We start from the raw sequence: 20,084 nt of genomic DNA, 5'->3' as shown, positions 1-20,084 counted from the left end.
CAGCATGGAGTGGGGATGAGCGCGGGCCTTTCCCTAACCTGGGGTGGGGTGAACACAGTAAGCCCCAACTTGGCTTTAAGCCATAGATGGAGAAGATTTCCAGAGTTCATGACAGCGATATATTACTCCAACTTTGGAGAGAGTATACTGAAGATACTTTCTTTCAAACAAGAAAGGCTGATCTTGCCCTTTTGCCTTGCTGATCTGCCACTGAGACCCAGATGAGCCTCATGCAGCCCAGCTCTTCCTACATTCTTACCATAATTCAGCGGGTGGTCCCAACGTTCAGATGTCCTCCTCCATTCTTCTTCCCCAAACACTCAAAATAATTTATCCCTCTAGCTGTGTGATGATGTGGACCCCTCGGCGTAGCGTTGAAGGATGGCTTTTCTCAGCTTGCACGCTGTCAGGTGGCTGCAGATGGTCTCCTGGGAAGGAAAGGTGGTGGGTGAAGCGTTGCCGGCTACATCATGTCAGAAGCAGGCGGCTGGAAGCGGTGTAGCAGGAAGTCCCAGGCAGTGATTGGAAGGGGCTTGTTGGAAAACAAGCAAGGGGGGAAACCTGGTGGTGCCACCCATTTTCTGACTCACCATGTTCTTCCCTTTCTCTTTTAAATACAGTCAAGCATGCCTCCTCTGCCTCATTTAAATTCATAGGTTGCTGAATCTTCTAGGCTGGCAGAAAAACAAGAAGATATCCACAATTTGATCAAAAGTGTCCCTTGTCACAAGATTAATATAGGACAATGCAATTTCATTTAAAGAGCCTGCAATACACAGTCATCAATACCTATTATTCCATCTGGTACAAGATAGCGCACGATCTGGAAGAGTTGCATCTTCACTGTCCTCCAAGAAACAGCTAGAGTATGGATGATTTTTTGGGTTGGGCCTGGGGAACAATGGACCAGTGAACCGGGGAACATGCAAAGTGACTGGGACCACATCATGTCTAATCAAAATTTTATTACAGGCATCGAGCACCATCATGTTGCATGAGCTTTTCTAGATTTGGAGAGCAGGTGAGATTTGAGTTTTTCTTTGCTTTTGAAGCTCTAGTAAGAGTATTTTAGGCGGAGTTTTTGCAGGAAAGTCTACAACATATATCAAAAATGGCAGGAAACCAGCATTTGGGCCCTTCCGTATTGCCAGTATTTCCATCCCCTATCCCTTCTCCTTGTCCTCAGGAGCAGTTTTGGAACAGTCCATAATCAATCTGCCATATCTGATCCCGCCGGCCCAGGCTCCATTCCACAACTAAGGAGGGAGTGCCAAAAGATGGCCCCTCCCAGTGTCAAGTCTTCCTCTCCCCATATCCTTGTCTCACTGCATTGAACATGGAGGGAAATAGCAAAATGTGACCATTCTCTGCTTAGTGTGAAGACACCGAGATGTTTTGGCAGCTTGTTAGCAGTGGGGAAAGCAGCTTTTGGCCAGAATTCCCAACAATATTTGCTCTGCCACTAAATTTTTATTCCATCCCATTGATTCCTTCCTTCCTCCTTCCCTCCTTCCTTTGCCCCTTCCCTCCTCCCTCCCTTGTGGCAGACTGTTGTATGAGTTCCTTTCTGCAGCTGTAAGATCCTTGTACACCTTAGGTCTACCAGATCCGGGCTGCAAACATATAGGTGACCACTAGGAGGCAGCAAAGACTTTTTGGCCCTCTAATGGCCATCTGAAGTTTTGCAGTCCAGATCCAGTAGCTCAGTGCAAGCATCCATTTGCCGCCTCCTCTTCCCCCCACCCGCTGTCAGACTGCTTTTTGGTGTTTCAGAAACATGATTGATGCGCTGATTCCAAATGTCTCTGAAGAGGCACTCATGCTTGTCAGTGTTCAATAGGCTGCTGTTTGCGTTCCATCTCTCCCCTGTCTCCTTCAGAATAAAAGACTTCAGTGCCCAAGCAAGTATCAGTAGCTCCTTGGTTGTCCCGGAGTTGCCAAGGAGCTGCTTAACTCTGGAAGGCCTTCTGTTTACCTTCTTCCATTGTTCACCCATCTTGGCCTATCCCTATGGAGCTCTTCGCCATGGTTTTCTTGCACTGTGGTGGGGAGACATCTGTGGAATGCCTCACAGTGGCCTCATTCACACAACATGGGTGACCGGATCAGGGAAAAAGCAAGCCGCTGAAAGTGCGCAATTTGCTAAGCTTGGTAAGTGTTAGCCGTGGTTAGATATTTGTGGGTTTGGCAGTTATGTAAACAAGGTCTCTTTTGTTAGTTTATGGTTCAGATTCAAACACGGAATCTAAGGAAGAAGGTTGATTCAGCGACCAGTGTAAGATGGTTAACTGCAGTGTAAAAATTCATTTAGAAAAAGATCCTCTCTGGAAGATGGAACATGATTGACAGGATAGGAAAGAACTCCGTCACTGTATTCACACCATAGATGTATTACAAATCCAGTGGCTGCATGCACCCATGCAAAGCCTGGTTAAGGTTCACCTGGGTTGGTTTTGTGGGTTAGCACATTGCGTGAATCCAGGTTACTTGGTTTGCTTCTGGCTCAATATATTGTGCAAAAATTCACTAACCAGGTTAAGCATGTTACGTGAACATAGCTAAGGTTTAAGCTATTTCTTTAAGAACCTATGAAGGCACCTTGTTGGATTAGGCCAGGTTTTGGGATGTGTAGAGAAAAAAAATATTTAAGTGAAAGATTTATTTCTTGCCCAACCCTAACCCCAGTGAAATCATTAGTTTTGTGCAAGCTCTGCAAAGCTTGAAATTTTTTGCATTCAGCTCTAGACCACAAGTCCTGAATGTTTGGCCATGCCATGATATCAATTGAGTGAGTGAATTGCAGCCAAGCATCCTTATGGGGAAGAAATTATATGGCTCCTGGAACAATAAACATTTTCCCCAAACTGACTTCTCTGATGAGGCAAAACTTTGCCCTGTGACTTGTGGATGTGACTTTCCATTGTAACTGCAAGTGGATTCCTCTCATCCGTTTGCCTTTGTAATATAGGTAGTCCTCACTTAACAACCATTTGTTTAGTGACCATTCAAAGTGACTTATGACCAGTGCCCAAAGTTATGACCATTGCAGTGCCCCCGTGGTCACGTGATCGCGATCTGAGCACTTGGCAACCAGCTTGCACTTATGATGGTTGCAGCATCCTGGGGTCAATGTGCTTAACAACCGCATTGCTTAGTGACCTAAATTCCGGTCCCAATTGTGGTTGTTAAGTGAGGACTACCTGTAATGCCAAGCAGGGCTTATGTTTCTTCTGGTGACATAGAATGCGCCATAGAGGGTTTCCCCCTGAAGCAGCCCTGTTTATATCCCATTTCTGAATGCTCAGAAACACTTTCTGGTTTCCCCATTTCCCATCTCTGATGCTGGAGGCGGTCTTTCTCCCAGAAACCACATGAAGCTGCAACACATTATCATCACCAACTGGAGAGAAGAAAAATCTGTGCATTTCTTTTCCTTTTCCTCCGTTCTTCATCCTGATGGGCTCTGCTTTTTCAAAATCCAACTTGGGTGAACAACTACCATATTCTAGGAATGTTGGCCTTCATCTTCCGTCTATGTCAGGCTGTTTGAAGTTGATGGGAATTGCAGCAATCTTTTAAATTCATGTATTTGTTTTTTTACACATTTATAACCTGAGAGTTTGGCATTTGCGTAAAGTATACATTGGATGGATGGATGGATGGATGGATGGATGGATGGATGGATGGATGGATGGATGGATGGATAACCTGCCCTTTTGATGGATAGGTGTCATTCTTTTCACCTTCACCCATAACAACATCATATAGTTCCTTTGGTTCCCTATCAATGAGGTTCAGAACTTCAGAGTGATTCCTGATGTTCTCCTTGAAATTGATCATATTGGGGAAAATAGTTGGCGTTATTTCTTTGCTTTAGCTTGAATTGGAACTTGTACAAGAGCTGTTTGTGATGTGTTCCATAGTCAACCCAGGGCCATGTTTTTCATCTTCTACCTCCTTATATCAGTATAATAAACTCAATTTTTGTGTGCTTTGTCTGGTGATGTCCATGTGTATAGGCATCATTTTGTTTCTTTGAAGATTGTGTTCATTCATTTCAGCTTTCATTTGGGTGAGCTTTCCCATGTACATGTTTCTTATGTTCCTTGCTCCCATTTTTTTTCCCCTGCATGGCAGTGTCAGCAACTAGACCTCCCACTGTTTCATAAATACCATTAGTACTCTGAAAGATTCTCAGCTCTTCCTCAGAAGCACGTCGACTAACATCTGACCTGAGGGACCCATCATTTGGCACTCTATTGTCAGTCGCTCTATCCTTTCTATCCACAGGGTTTTCCTGGTAAAATACAGGTGAGAATTACCATTGTCTTCTGCACTGTATGTAGTTGTGTCTTTGACATTGACACTAAAATGATCGTCGGCCTCCAGCATCTGCCTCCGGAGTCATTGGGAAACAGGCGGCATACAAATAAAATTAAAAAATAATAAAATAAAATCTTCCTGAGTTGCTGCTGCCTGGTAGAAGGGCCTGCTTGCTTTGGCTAGGCAGCTGGGAAGACCTTCAACGCCTTGGGTGACCCTGCTGGGAATATATACTCTGGGTGCAGTGTAGCAGGATTTGAAGGGGTTAAAACCAATACAAAATTAAAATCCTTTCAACAACAGCAAAGACAAGTGCAAAAGACAAAAATATGCAACAGAGATGTTCTATAATAAAAGCAGGAAGATAATGTAGATAACCCCATCACATCAACCTGTCCCACCCGGTCAGGCAGAGAGGGCTTGTTGTGGACCCCATCAGTGAGAGAATGTCGGCTGGTGGGGCCTAGGAGGAGAGTCTTCTCTGCCATTGCCCCCTCCCTTTAGAATATTCTACCCCCAGAGGTGCAGTGGGCCCCTACCCTCCCGGCTTTCTGGAAAGGACTTAAGACCTGGCTCTGCCAGCTTGCATGGGGTGATAAGAGCTCTAATCAATCCTGGGGTTGGCTGGCACCCTGATGACCCTCCCCGAGCTCTTTGCCAATGTTATCATTCTTGGAATGAATGATAAAAGGGCCCTTCCAAGTCAAACCTTTTGTGCTTCTAGATTCGTCCTCACGTCCATGTTTCTGACTTGTTTATTTATTCCTTATTTAAGATTGTTTTATATTGTAGTTTAATTGATTTTTACCTCTTCTGTAAACCGCCTAGAGTCGCTTTTTGATGAGATGGGCGGTGATAAATTTGTTATATAAATAAATAAAATAACCTATTACATCTTGTAAAATGTATTCAACCTGTGGAGCATATAACTTCCTAAGTAGGAAGCTTAACCAGTTAGCAGAATATCTCCAGAGAAGGTACCAATGCTGTTCTTCTTGAGTCAAGGAGTTCTACAGTTTAGGTGGGGGCTTGGAGAAGACTCTTGTCTTGTCCCTGTTAATTGTTCCTCCACCACAGGTGGGACCTGAGGAAAACGTCTGTTTGAATATTTATTTTAGCGTTCCTGGGCTGGAAGCTCCCATTCATTTCACGGTGTAGGATAACCATCCTCCTGGATTACATTTCTTTCAGTTGCTCTGCCAAAGTCCATCAAGGAAGATGCATCTAACATTCTTTCCTTGGCATTTTGTTTTCTTTTTCAGCTCCTGCAGAATTTGTGCAGCACCCGCAGTCAATTGCCAGGCCTGTGGGGACCACTGCCATCTTTACCTGCTTAGCACAAGGAGAGCCTTCTCCGCAGATCACATGGTTGAAGAACGGGCAGATTTTGGAGCCAACTGAACATATTAAGCTGAAGAACAACAACAGGTAAAACTCTGCAGAGAGCAGCGAGTCCAGCAGAGGGACTGGGAGAAGTGGGCTCAGGTGGTCAGATCTGTATCTACCAGATGTCAAGGTAAAGTCAGGGTCAGTTCCTGCAAACTTCTTGGACACATCTGGGCAGTTTCCTTGGCAGCAATATAGAAGTGGCTTGCCATTGTCTTTTTCCAGAATAGACTTTTGACCACCCCAGTCTGGCCCCCAGGTCATGGAAAAGGGGTCTTTCAAGTCAAACCTTCTGTGCTTCTAGACTTGTCCTCACGTCCATGTTTCTGAATGTACCACACAGTTCAAAGTGTTGGACTAAAGGGCTCATTCAGACTCAAGGCTCTTCTTTGGTTCTTAATTATCCACAGGGATGATCATAAAAAAGAAGAAAGTACATATTGTTATGATTTACTTGTTAGAATTAAAACCCACCTCTTTGTTCAGGGGCTCAAGGCTCATGTCTAGTGTTCCCTCCTCCCAGTTTTCCCCCAGGAACAACCTTGTAGGGTAGATTGGGCTGAAAATGACTGGCCCAAAGAGAATGCTGGAGGGTGCATTCTCTGAGCCTGGGGCTCCCCTCTGCTAGTCCAACACCTTCATCGCTGCACCACGCTGGGTCTCATGCTAGTTGGTAGAAGGATGAAATAAGATGAATCTTGGCTTACGTTGCTCATGTATTGATGTGTCTGGGTTGCAAATGTGTTTGGGTATGTGTGGCAGGGCCTCCTTTGAGTTAGATCCTGCTGGCCTTCAGAAGCTAAAAGCAGTATACCTGCTCTTTCCCCCCACTCCAAAAAAAAACAAAAAACCCTTCACTCTGTGATGCAGGTTAGATTGAGGGACAGTGGTTGGCCTGAAGTCCCTCCATTGTTTTCCAGGTTCTGAATGGGCCTGAACCTGAGTCTTCTGGTCCAGCTCTCTAACAAATGTATCATACTGGGTAATAGAATGACTTCCTAATGCTATTCAGGAGTTCTATGGAATATGTCCAAGAATTCCTCATTACAGAAGTTGAAGGTAAAGATTTCCCAAAGGTGGAAAGTTTGAATATCAGGATGCCCAGGTATCTAAGAACTGCTGCTACAGTTAACCAGGGCCAAAGCTTGAAGCAGACTTCTCCAAACTGAACCTTTCTGGAAATGTGGCAATACAACTCCAGAATTCTGTGCGCCCCAGTTTTTCCACAGCCCTATATTAAGTCCTCCAGGGACAGAACTGGAGGGCAGACGTGCCTTTGATTTCAGACTGTGGTCCTCCAGAATAGGTTCATGCCAATGATGTCCAAATGGATCTGCACTCCATGGTCTTGGAGATCATCATGGTCTTGTGGCTGGTTCTCTCTGAACACGGGCCTCTTATCTCACCAAGGAGAAACAATCTTGTTTTTCAGCAAAGCTTAAGCAGCCCTAGTTTTTCTGTGCTAGAAGAATACAGTGTTTGTATCATGGAAATAGTGGGGTAGATTGAGCCTAGTGCGAAAATTACCACTCAGGGGGCTTGGTTTCTATGGAAATAATATGGAACAATGCAGGGGAAATAACAGAGGCCAAGCTATAAATCTCTAGGTTATAGAATCCCCTAATGAAACATAACAAGGTTAAGTATATAAATGGAGGCCTGTGAGCACAAGCAAAAAGTAAAAAAATGAGTGACAATGATTCAGAATTCCCTGCCTGTGGAAATTTCTTGGAGGCAAACTGGGGGTCCACAAGATGTGGTCCAAAAAGTCAAGTTGGTGGCTGCAATGGTGTGATTGAACCCATACTCTTGCTGTTGTTGTTTTAAGGTGTAGACTGCAACCACCATCTTGACTTTTTGGACCACACCCTTGAGGCACCCCTGGAGAGAGATCACTAGAGAAGGGGCCACTGAAATATGCACCCTTTGTGGGGTATGTGGCCACATGATCCTTAATTAGAGTGCCTCTGAACATTTCCAGGTGCTTTTCCTTCATCCACCGGGGGTTGATGGGGTTCAGGGGGTTCAGAGGTTCAGAGCCAGCACCCAGACCCATCTACAACCTTTGGAGGAATCTGGACTTTAAGTCCAGAAACAACGGATACCCTTAATTTAAAGCTGCAAAACTCCCTGTCTTCCAAAAATATTAGCCAACCTATAGCATAATTAATTATGCAGGAAGTTATAACGCTATCCTAGATACTCATAACAGACTGATTTTCCGAGTAGGGATCATTACAGAAAGAAAACAGTGCAGTCCATTATACAGATGTAAAGAGAGGTATTCGCAATTATGCATAAATGCAAATGTTCTTTAGCAATTTGGAAGGTTCTAAAGGCAAGAGCCCCTCTCCCCCCAGCGCAATAACAGACTGTGAAAGGGAGACACCTGACATTTGATTTGGGGGCTTCTGAGGAACTTTTCTGGGGGCAGACCACCATGATGGTGGTAATTTTGTAACACGTCTGGAGTTAAGAAAATATTCTCCTTCCCGGAGACTGTTAGAGTAGGTAATACTGGGTTCTTTGTGATCTCTGTTTCCACTTTAGCCAAGGAAAGACTGAGTTGAGAGAGCAAACCACAGGTCTTCTCGATGGGCAGAGGGTGAGAATTTGAACCTTAGTCTGGCCAGCCGCAACCCAACACTTCCACCACTATATTGCACTGGCTGTCCGGTGTGCCTTAGAGAGTTTTTCATGTTCTCTTCTGATAGAGGTGTACAACGATGACCTTGAAAAAAATAAGTGGTTTGCTGTAATTAATACAGCATGAACGCAGTCTGGGAAAACAAGAAAGTGTGAGGAAGAAACTCAAGATTACCCCATCTTGACTCTCTTTGGTATAAGAGGAGGGAAGGAAAGATGGTGCCAGGCTTTGAAGATTAACGTCACCCTTAGCGATAGGCCAGTTCAGGAAACAGACACCACAAGAAATACAGAACTCTACTTTTTTGATATAATAATAGACTCTTGAAAGTGTGACCATTTCTACCAAGAGAACTTTGCCTCTCTGGTCCAGGAATAAGCTTTGCCAGCAGCAAGGATGACGTCCCACGCAACGTGACATGATGACATCATGATGCCCGTGATGGCATTCTTCCCTCTTGCTCCCTTGCTCATACCCATGCACACCAGAGGCAAGGGGTGCCAGGCTTGCCATGAGTCACTCCAAAAATGATGCAGATGACACCACTGGTCATCATGATGCATGGGACATCACTGTGGCTTCTATTGGATGCCAGTACTCCAGGACATCTTTCTTACGAACGCAATCGAACTGTGTCCCATGATAAGGAACTCATCCAGTATTCCCTGTGTTGTACATAAAAATGGGCATAGATTCGGTTGGACTGTCATGGCCGCCATCTTGACTTTTTGGATCACGCCCTGTACACAGCCCTGCAGTTATATAGAGTATTTGCCTGTGAAATAACAGGATTTAAAACCTTGCACCTAACCTTGTATAAATAAACCTTATACATAAATAAACCGTGTATAAATGCACCTAAACTGTAGCCTCTTATTTGGATTATCTGCTTTTTCCCCCCCTCTGAAAGATTCGTTTGGATTAAGACTCATCATTGTTATTACTATTAATAATAATGTCTTTAAAGGGTATTGTTTTTGTTTTTAAAAAAGGGAAATGAAGTGCTAGACCCCCCTCCCCAGGTTTAATTGCTTGCTAGACCTGGGGGGGGGGGTAGCATTGTATTTTCCTTTCTTTTAATTAACAAAATGAAAACCCTTTAAAGACATTATTATTAATAGTGATATAATAATGATGATGAGTCTTAATCCAAATGAACCTTTCAGAAGGGGGGAAATGCAGACTGCAGTATTATCTCAGGAACCAATTTTCTGGAAATGATTCCTTCGTGGAAAAGGACAAGATCAGGGCTAAAGGGTTTCCCCAGCTGGCCATGGGGTTTGCCAAAGACCCAGCCTGAGGTTTTCCCCATAATTATTACAGACAAACTTTTTCAGGGTCAACAATTTTATGCAAAGTGTAGAAGGTGTCAGCAAGAGAAAGTGGAGGCAGGAGAAAATTAAAAGGAAAGGAAAATTGACTAAATCGGATTTACATCAACCTTGTTCACTATGCCTCTCTGTATCTCTGTCTTGCAGACTGTCCTTGCTTCCAACATATCCCTAGAGTGAGTCATAGGCTGCCTTTTTTTCTTTATCTGTAATTACAGGAATGTCTGCGGGGGATGCATGTGTCAAAAAAGTTACAATGGCAGTCGAATCTGTGCACTCAAAGCCCTGCCCCATTTTTTATGCACAGTGACTGCCATTTTGATTTTTTAAACACTTCCCCAGTACACACCTCTGCCTAATTATTTGCTGGAGCCAAGGCTCATGTCATGCCAAAGATCCATGGACTCTGCTGATCCATTGGTTTTTACAGTTATGCAGCTTCAGGAACTTTGCAGAGTACAGTGACAAGAGAAGAAGAATGGGGAGAAATGGGTTTACTTTGGATCTGTTTTCCCATTTTGGGTGATCATTGGAATATTATTGCTTGAAATCTGCAATTCTTCAGATTTTGTGATGTAGTTCAGGAGCTGAACATGAGAAATTCCTGGTTTGAATCTTACCATTACAGTCTCCCCCAACCTGGTTCCCCCCCAGACAGGTTGTAGCCACAATCCCAACATTTCCCCACCATCTTGATTGTTAGCCAGGTGCCACGTTGGCTGGGGATGCTGGGACCTGCAGTCCTGCCTGGAAAACGTCTGGTGGGAGAGTGTCTCATTCTCCATCTCTCTTGACTCCCACCCCACCACTTTCAACCCAAGACCAGTAACCTTAGTATAATTCATGGCAGGGCTACGCACCATTATTAAGTGTGGGGCCCTTGAAAATTAGCTTTCCAGAGGTGTGATAGGAACAACCCATCAAAAATGACCGAGGCCAGAGTGGGTGTGGCCAGGACAAAAAGTAGAGGAAGTTGGAACAAAGATCTCCTATTGAAATATAAATTAAAATTTCCCACTTTGGTTACATTAGAAGTGTACAATCTGGCGTCAACTTCTGGAGGGGCTCAGGGATCACACCCAAAGTTTTCGGAGGGAGTTGTCAAGCGGGTTGTAAATTGTTTGTGCAATCCCTTCCTCGCAAGAATAGGTCCCAAACGAAACATTGCAATCATCTCAGCTACCCAAGCTTGCAGATGCTGGAAGATTAACGCCCCCAGCCTTTTTCTCAGCTTTTTCTCTCCTGCCAGCCTGTTCTTAGTTGAGCTTTTCAGTGGCCTGCCAGGAGCAGCATGCCAACAAATGGAGGATGGGCGGGGGGGTGGGTGGGGGGTGGAACAGAACAAAAGAGGAGATGGAGCCAGGGGGAAAGTAATTTTGATTTAAATTACATTTACAATTAATTGCATAATCAGAATGGAAGCAGTTTAATTAGAGTGAGTGTGATTGCTCCCAAATATTTGAACCTTTTCCCCTTCTGTCACATTAAAAATCACAATTCAACAGCACATTTGGGTTGCAGCGGGGGGAGGTCTAGGGGTGGGAAGGCTGCCTGCAATCTTGCAGTGTCCTGCCCAGGGGGGGTTAGCTGTTAGTGTAACACACACTCAGAGCAGGAGGGGCAAGAAAACGTAACAAAACAGTCACCAGCGAAGGCTCCTTGTTCCTCTGCCTCTGGGCTGTGTGGTGTCCATCAGGAGCTCTTGCGTGTGTATGTGTGTATGTTGGGGGACGTAAGGTGCGAGCTCAGAATAAATGGCATTAAAGGGTCTGTGTTACTGGAATGCATTTATCGCAACAGCAGGTAGCAACAGCCAAGCATGTAAGTGCAAAGGCAGGCTCTTAATATCGATTTTTCATTCCTTGCTGGGAGATTGTATTTACAAAATGGTAATTAAGTGGGTTTCATTCATTAATCCTGCCAAAAAGCAATTCTGTGCCTTGGCGGAGGGCTCAGGTGTCATTTGCTCCGCTCCATAAATTTGCATCTGATGAGCCCCTCCTCCTTCGCTCCTTGGAGACCCACAAATCCTAAATCCCTTTTTTATGGGGGGGGGGACGTCTCCTTGAATGAATTGGGTTAAGAGTATGCTGCACTAGAAACAATGTTCCAGTTTCTGATATATTTCTGAGATCGCTTTGATCTAAATCATGCCTGGAAAACAATTGATAACCAATGTCCACCTTTCACATGGGCATAATATGTTTCTGATGTCATGCACTGAGGAATAACCCCAATTCCTCATTTTACATCAGTGAAAGCTTCCAGAAACCCGTCAGGCATGGCCCTGTTTGGAACACTTTGCCATAGTCTAGCCGTAATGTAACTAAGACATGTTGCCAGTTTCGGCTGACTCAGGAACGGGCATAGCTGGCACGCTAGATGCAGTTGTGCAAACGGATGTCTTCTCACTGGGAATTCACACAGGCAGAAACAGCAGCAACTCTGCTAGACCAGTTGACACTGGAGTGCAGATTCGCACAAGAGCAATCGTGTCATTGTTAGCCTTCCCAGATAGGTTGCCCCAACAACTTTGTCCTGTTGCTTGGAAATAGGGGTGTTGGGCTGGGTTCACACCACACGTGTAATCTGGTGGTTGAATTAATCCATTTTCTCAGTTTGCACAATACATTGAAACCATAAACTAATCAGACTGGCTCTATATATTGAGCTGTTGAAGCTAAGCTTCAAAATAACACAAAGGTTGTATGAATGCAGCCACCAGGCGCTAAATCTTTAATTGGCCAAGTTTAGCATAGGGTCTGAAAACAGCGCACTTACGCTCAGCATCCATCCAGACCTGGGTGACACCCTTTATCCAACCCTCCAGCACATAACTTGGCTCACTTGCTCAAGGCAGCTGGATCAATGTGCTGTGCAGAAGCATCCTCTGATACAAATGTCATTCTCATAGAAGAGAAACTGTGTAGCTCAGGGTTGAACTGTGGAGTTCTTGGTGCTCTTTGAGCTTGGTTGTCTGCTTGTAGACATTTCATGACCCAACTAGGTAACATCATCACTGTCCCATCAGGGCATCATCAGGGCACTGATGATGTTACCTAGCTGGGTCATGAAATGTCTACAAGCAGACAACCAAGCTCAGAGAGCATCAAGGACTCCACAGATTACCATATTCTAATAGAAGAGCATCTCTGTAGCTCAGGGTTGAACTGTGGAGTCCTTGGTGCTCTCGGAGCTTGGTGGTTGGCTTGCTGACATTTCATTATCTGACTAGGTAACACTGTCAGTGTCTTCATGAGGACTCCACAAATGTCATTGTCTTGTTTTCACTGTAAAAGAAGTTTACAGTGAAAGAAGTTTCATTTCTCTGTCCTACTGAAGGACAACCTTTTGGGGAGGTCCTCCGTACTCTTATGGGCTGCCCTTCTTTTCTTTGCTGACTTTGGACCTTTGGGCCAAGCCTCTGAGAACCTCCATGGCCTCCATTACCTGAGTTCTTGGTGGGAGGAGAGAGCAGGGTCCTCTTGCCCTCCTAGTTTTCTTCTTGCAGCCCTTGCAGGAAGAACCATCTGTGGAAAACTGAGAGCAGAGTTTCTTACTATTTCAAGCGAGAACAATGAAGGTTGCAATGTAAGCCTTAATATTGCTATAAAGTCTCCTTTGAATCGTGCCCAACTCCTAATGACTTCAAGATATGACTGTGTAATTTTCTCGGCAACTGGACAATGGTGTCATTAGCCATTGCTTTCTTACAGCCTTTTTCAACTACCCAGTCTAGCCGGCTGCCTTGGGATCTCCTAGTGGTCTCCCATCCAAGTATTACTCAAGTACTGCTTAGCTTTTCAAAATCTGCTAAGATGGTGACTAGGCTTGCCATCTATCTGGGTAAAAAACAAAGACATCCCCCCGACCACAAACTAAGCCCCGTCGACAACGATACGGCTTTTGGGTCCTTCCAAACGATACGGGCAGCATTTGCTCATCAAAAGCTTGCTCGTCTCTGGTTGAAGCATCAGTGGGTGAACAGGCTTCCTTTCAGTGAGGGAGGCTATCTTCTGCCCCTCCTCTCCCTGCCCTGTTCCCCCATCCCGGCTTACACGCTTTGTAGAGCTGGGTGTGACTCGCCTTCCCCTCTTCCTTCTAGGTTTGCCAGCATTATCGTGCACAAGCCAGTGCAAGATTTCCCTGGCTTGCCAATCGTGCCTTCAGCCACTGGGGCGGAAAAATTCAACACTCCAGCACGTATTGTCTTTGCTTGCTGAGAGCGCCTTAACCAGTCTGGCCCTGATAGCTAAGTTTTGAGAGAGCAGATGTCCCAGCCTTGCATTCATCTTGGACAGCTGCTGCAGAAGGAGCATCGATCTTCCTCTTGTGAAGCAAGTCTTGTACATCCTGTAACATCTGGCTTTCCTTCTCCAGTTTTTTCCTTTTCATCTTTCTGTAGAAGCGTTAAGGACTTCTTCCCCAGAAGCATCTGCAAGGCATCTAGGAAGTGGAAGGGAAGCCGCGTTTCCTGAACCTGGGAATTTCCAGATGGATAGTTGCTGCCCTTCTCCTCAAAACCCATGATTTAGCTCCTTTCGTCCTTAGCGCATGTTCTGTAAAAGCTGAAAACGCAGTGGCAAAACATGGGAGAGATATCAACCCAAAATGACAAGGCTTGAGCCTCTTACAGCATTGCATGCATGAGGCATGTTCACACTGGAAGATAACTCTTGTTCCAGACTTCTTTATTGTACCGCAGTTAATGCCTCGTGCACAGGATATTCTGGGCAGTTGGCTGGAGGTCCAAATGACAGCCAGCACTTTTCTTTCTCCTTGGTATGCCCACTGCTCTTCCCACTGTTTCCTTGCAATGTAAAAGGACAGAAATAAAATCACAATTTTTTGAGCAAGTGTGGACAGGAAAATGCATGCTAGAAGCACAGCACGAAGGGCTGTCTCTTGGGGAGGTGGATCCAGTTTTACAGTTTTCATTTTGTCCTGGTTCTGTCTCCTCACCTCTTTGTTGGGGGCTTTCAAAGGAACACTATGTTGGGATCCATGTTTCTCAGAGATGTACAGTACATTTACTTACATCAGCCCTTCAAGGTAGACCAGACTAGGAAACCAAAGACATGCATACTCCTTCTACCTTTATTATAAGGTTATAGTAACAGAATCTTACAAGCCTGAATGTGCTCCCCTCTCCCTCCCTTTTTCTTCATGAGACCTAGGGAGGGTCTTCCCTGAGACGTTTTCTCAGGTTACAGTTCTGCCCTGGACTCAGATTTCTTTTATCAGACCCTTGTCTTGGTTGCGGCTCTTCCTCCTGTTCCTCAAGGTGACTCCTTCTTCCCATTACAATTTAGACTACAATTCCAAGGTAGTTTGCCACATTTAAAATAGAAATGCAAAGTTTAAAGCATCTGTGTGTGTGTGTGTGTGTGCCTTTGAATCTGTCTTGACTCCTGGTGACTACACAGACAAGGCCCTGCAATTTTCTAGGAAGTGAGTTGACCTTACCTTCTTCTTAGAAGTGAAGGGGATTGACTGGCCTAAGGTCCCCCAGCTGTTTTGTGCCTAAGGCAGGACTAGGATTCAGGTTTCCCTGCTCCTCGTCCACTACCTTGATCCCTAGACTCTCATGAGCATCAGTGAAACTAAAAATCATTTAAGAAGTTAAAGTTTGGTGACAGAGATGAGATTTTGCCATTTTCCTAAATGCTGGCAGTTTATTTCATAGCCTGGCAGCCACGTAGAAGAAGGCCTTCTACCTCTTCAAAACAGCCTCTCTTGCTGATCCAGATGTTCAAGCAAATTCATAGCAAGAAGGAGAGACTGTCCCTCAGGTGCTCAGGTCCTGCATCTGTTTCAAAACAGGCATTAAGCTAACAAGATTCTTCCCCCCTGCATTTTTCTTTCTGTTTAGAAATTCCATTAGCACCAACGGAAGGTTTTCTGGAAGGAGCTGGAAATGGAAGATTTAATCTTCCCAACATGAATGGTCATCCTGACTTGGATCAAAACTGCACATACTTCACTAGAAAAAATAACCATTGGGAAGATGTGTGTTATGGGCCAGGTGCTTGTCTGTTTGAATTCTAAAGTCCCAGAGCACTTGAGCTTCTTCATTTTCGATTACTTTGTCTGTTTTGTGGTCCCACCAGTTCTTACTTGCAGGCAAGTGGTATTTCTTGCAGATCTTCCAGTGCACCCTTGTTGCTACTTTGTCATGCCGTTGTTTGTAGTCAATCTATGGGATCTTCTTGCAGCAGCTGACTAGGCGGTCCACTGCTTCTTCAGCTTCTTTGCAGGTGGCATTTTCTGTCTGTTGCTGTCTTCTCAATTCTGGCTTTGTATGCGTTTGTTCTTAAGGCTTGGTCTTGTGCAGCCAGAATTAGCTCCTCTGTCTCTTTCTTCAACTTTCCTGCTCTTAGCCATTGCTGACTTGTTATCTGCTCTGCCTGCTAGGGGTGTGTGTGTGTGTGTGTTCGTGTGTACCAGCCATGTAATATTTTGCCTTGCCATGTCTCTTTTCTATTCTTCATTTGGTCTTTCTTGCAGGCCAGTTTGGTCTCTTCAGTACTCAGTAAGCCTTCCTGGTGCACTAGCTTCAGTGCATCTTCTTCACTGTCCTTCAGATATTCTTCCACTGCCTTCTTTCTTCTTCAACTGTCTGGTGTACTTGCAACGATCCATGCCCACCAATGTTCCTCGGTCATTGAAGTCTGTCAACCTTGCTGTGTCGATGAAGGACATAATTCATTGTCATTATTTTTCCGGTCCTATCCACGGCTTCTAGTCCAGTCCACTCTTCCAGCTGTGTATCTAATGACTGGAATTGCCAGGCATTAATTGCCTTGATGGTATTTCCTCTGCTGAGTTTGGACTTTAAGATCTTCTTCACTCTTCTGAGGTATTCACTACTAACCTTCTTCTTGACTTCAGTGTGTTTGATGTTGTCAGCTTGAAGGATGCCCAGGTATTTGTAGTGATCTTCATCCAGACTCTTGATGTTATTTCCATAGAAAAGAAATGGTATTTCTTGCAGATGATATTATTATTATTATTATTATTATTATTATTATTATTATTTTATCCCACCTTTTTCTTTCTCTCACACTCTTTCTCTCAAGACGACAAAGATACCTAATACTCCTCCCTCCTATTTTTCACCACAACAATCCTGTGAGGTAGGTTGGGCCAAGAGAGAGGGACTGGCCCAAAGTCACCCAGCTGGCTTTCATGCTTCAGGAAGGACTAGAACTCACAGTCTCCTGGTTTCTAAGCCAACGCCTTCACCGCTACATCACACTAGCTCTCTCATCTCACTTGTTGACTGCATTCATAGCACACTCAACCTGGTTACTGAATTAACTCATTGGGGGAGTGGAGGTTGAGCCATACATTGAAACCATAAATTTACCAAACAAGCTAGATTTTTACAAATACCTTTGACTGCCCAAAAAACAAACTAAGATGAATGATAACCAAGTGTATCAAGTTATGTGAAGACAGAGTTCACGTGGACAGAACCTGGTGGCCCTATTTGCACCTGACTAATGGTGTTATCCCATCTCCTTTCTGCCCCATTTTCAGCCTCCCAGTATGTGATCGCAGCAGCGGGTGAACCCCAGAATGATAACAGAGACAACCTTGCTAGAGAAGTCCCATTTCCATGGGGCCTCTCTAGGACCTCATCCTGATCTGGGGAGAGGTCACCCTCTCAGTTGGCTGATTGGAAGGATTTAATTGAACCTTAAATGAAATTGAACTCCTTGATGTTCAAAATGACGAGGTCAATTAAGTTAGCTTTTCCATTTGCTTAGCACTTAACCTTCCCCAGGCACGCCGTGTAAACCAGGCCAATACGATGCTGCTTGAAATGAGTGGATAGTCTGTCTAAGAGAAGACCATTTAAGAGCCTTACTTGTGGAAGTTCTCTGCACCTTGGCCTGGGAGCCCCCTGGCTCCCTCACCCTGCAGTGGGGTTATGCATGGAGCATAAGAGTGCAAGATGTGCCTTTTGGAGCAGGCCAGGATCTGTCTCCCTCTACCTGCTCCATCGTTTGTTCACTTGCTTCCCCACCGAAGCGATTCATAAGCTTGTCCTGCAGTGTGTCTTGCTGGGCCTGTCCAAAATTGCTTGGAGCATTTTCAAGACCTTCACCAGTCCCTTGGGGTTCGTACTGAGATGGGGTAGGGAAATGTGTCACATTTCCCCTTCGCTGCTGATGCTTTCTTGCTATGTATCCTTCAGTACCAGCCAGATTTCCTTTGGGGAAGGTGACATCCCTCTTCCTTTCACATCCACATGGGTCGCTTCATGGCTCTGTCATGTTTTTATCACCCCTACCCCCCTTCCTTCACCCCACTCCCACCCTTCTCTACAAGGCTGAGCCTCCTTACATGGAAACAGTTTCACACATGTGCCAGATGGAGCCGGCACATAAATTAGATCCTTACTGATTGCGAAAAGCTTGGCATCAGGTCTGTAATTCTCTTTCTTCCCTGGGGTGTTTTGCTGTTACCCATGAGAGAGAATTAATGTTTGCTGCTGGGGAGGGGGAGGGCACACCGCTGACACTTCCCCCTCCCCCATTAGGATGTGTGTTGTGTTTTTTCCATGCTAAAGGCTACACTTACTCTTTGAAAAAGACATGGATGAGGCTAGGATTAACCGTAAATCTGACTTTATTTCATTTACACTAAAACAATTAGCATTCATTTTAAATAGCGCCAGCCTCTCCCATCCTATACTTGACAGTGTTCCTTTTTTCCATCTCATTAAAAGTTAGAGTCTGGGAACAACTTTTGGAAATCTCAGCATTGCACTCCATGCTTTGGGGGGAGGCACACGGCTGGCAAGCCTCATACTGTGACCCTCTGGGTGGCATTTCTTTCAAGAGCCTTGCTCAGCATCAGGAAGTCTTCTGGGAAATTCTCTGCATTGCTCCCTCTTTTGCAAAAGTTTGTATAAACTCAGAGATGAAAATGCAGCTTTGGGATGCCCAGCCTCCAGCGCCACGATTTATTCTCTGTTTTAGTGAATCAGACAGGACTTTCAGCGGTGAATACAAAGGCCTGTTGTGTTTGGTGGAACCTACTTCGGGTCAGTGGGCATAACCACCTTCCCCAAACTGATTGGCTTCCTGATATGCTTGACTTCCAACTCTCAAAACCCCTGAGCAGCTCTAGGTCGAGATCGTGGTCTCCTTTGCTTCCTGATGTGCTTTAGTCATGCTCAGAAAACCTGCGGCATCCTGACCCAGCTGTGACTTGGTCTTGCCCCCTCCAGTGGGTGACCCTCTTCCCAACCTGCCACTCTCATGTTCCCAGTAGGTCACGCAGAACAAAAAGAACAGCTCCTGGAAATAGCTAAGCCACCTTTGTGCCATCTGTTTCGGTGGTCTCCAGGGTTGTGCTGGCCTGGATTAAAAAACTGCCCCCATCCCTGACATCATCTCTCAGCTTCCGACTTTTGGGAGGGAGGGAGGGAATTTAATCAGATGCACTGAATCTGGGACACCACAGAGGAGCTTGCTAAAATCATCCAGGCAGCCGAACTTAATCTGGATGCATTCAGTACCCTTTCTGGTTCTGGACGTGTGCAGATGAGGAAAGGATGGTGTTGAACAAGGCAGATGTGAATATCTGGAACTGGGAGACCAGAAAGCACTTGTGATTATCTGGTAGTTTGTTTATGGCCTATATTACTCAGTTATTTATATTCTCCTTACAAGTGCAATGGGAATTCCTCATTATATTTACTTTATGGATTAGTCTTTCAACCGTATCATCAAACAATAAATATTAGCTTGACTGTTTTTGTTCTGCAGTTGCTAGAAGGAAAAGCTGGATTCAGATAACTTGCTTGACCCTAAACCTGTGTGAACCAAACAGAGATGCTTTGTTCACTTAACATGCTCTGTCCAAACAAATAAATCAGATCATGGTTTAAAAGAATAGCCTAGTTCACACAACACAACTGTACACTGAACTGCCAACGGCTCAGCCCCATTTATCTAAGTCTTGTTTGTCGTGTGAATCCAGCCAACTGGCTGTCAGCCCTTCAGGGTAGATCAGATGAGGGAACCAAAGTCACGCAGGCTACTACTACTTTTTTATAGAGCTATTGTAACAGGATCTTGCAAGTCTGAAGATGCTTCCCCCCTCCTTCCCTTCATCTTTATGAAAACTAGAGACAGTATTGTCTGAGATGTTTTCTCAGGTTACAGTTCTTACAATTCTGACCCAGACTCAGGTTTCTTTTATCTGATCGTTGCCTTGCCAGCAGCTCTTCCCCCTGTCCTTCAAGACCATTCCCTCCGCCCACCACAGTGGCAAAGAGGTATTCATTGATGTTCCACAAAGCAAGACCTGATGGTCCCAGTTTGTTTAGGATCCACTATGCAAAAAAACAAAAACCTGATCTTTTAAAATATCCTTATGCA

General features: G+C 44.9%; 1 protein-coding gene across 1 annotated transcript in view; it reads left to right on the top strand.

Annotated features, from left to right (window-relative positions):
- IGDCC3 (immunoglobulin superfamily DCC subclass member 3) overlaps positions 1-20,084 on the top strand; it is a 123,204-nt gene that overhangs the window by 88,749 nt on the left and 14,371 nt on the right. The window contains exon 7 of the mRNA XM_088139445.1: positions 5,586-5,751. Within this exon, the coding sequence (XP_087995571.1) occupies positions 5,586-5,751 (166 nt within the window). The remainder of the gene's footprint in view (positions 1-5,585; positions 5,752-20,084) is intronic.

Source organism: Python bivittatus, unplaced genomic scaffold (assembly GCF_059951505.1).
Source record: "Python bivittatus isolate LINGU-HERP-01145 unplaced genomic scaffold, Pbiv_v1 ctg000210_np1212, whole genome shotgun sequence".
Classification (NCBI taxonomy): domain Eukaryota; kingdom Metazoa; phylum Chordata; class Lepidosauria; order Squamata; family Pythonidae; genus Python; species Python bivittatus.
This window is presented reverse-complemented; position numbering and strand designations above follow the sequence as displayed.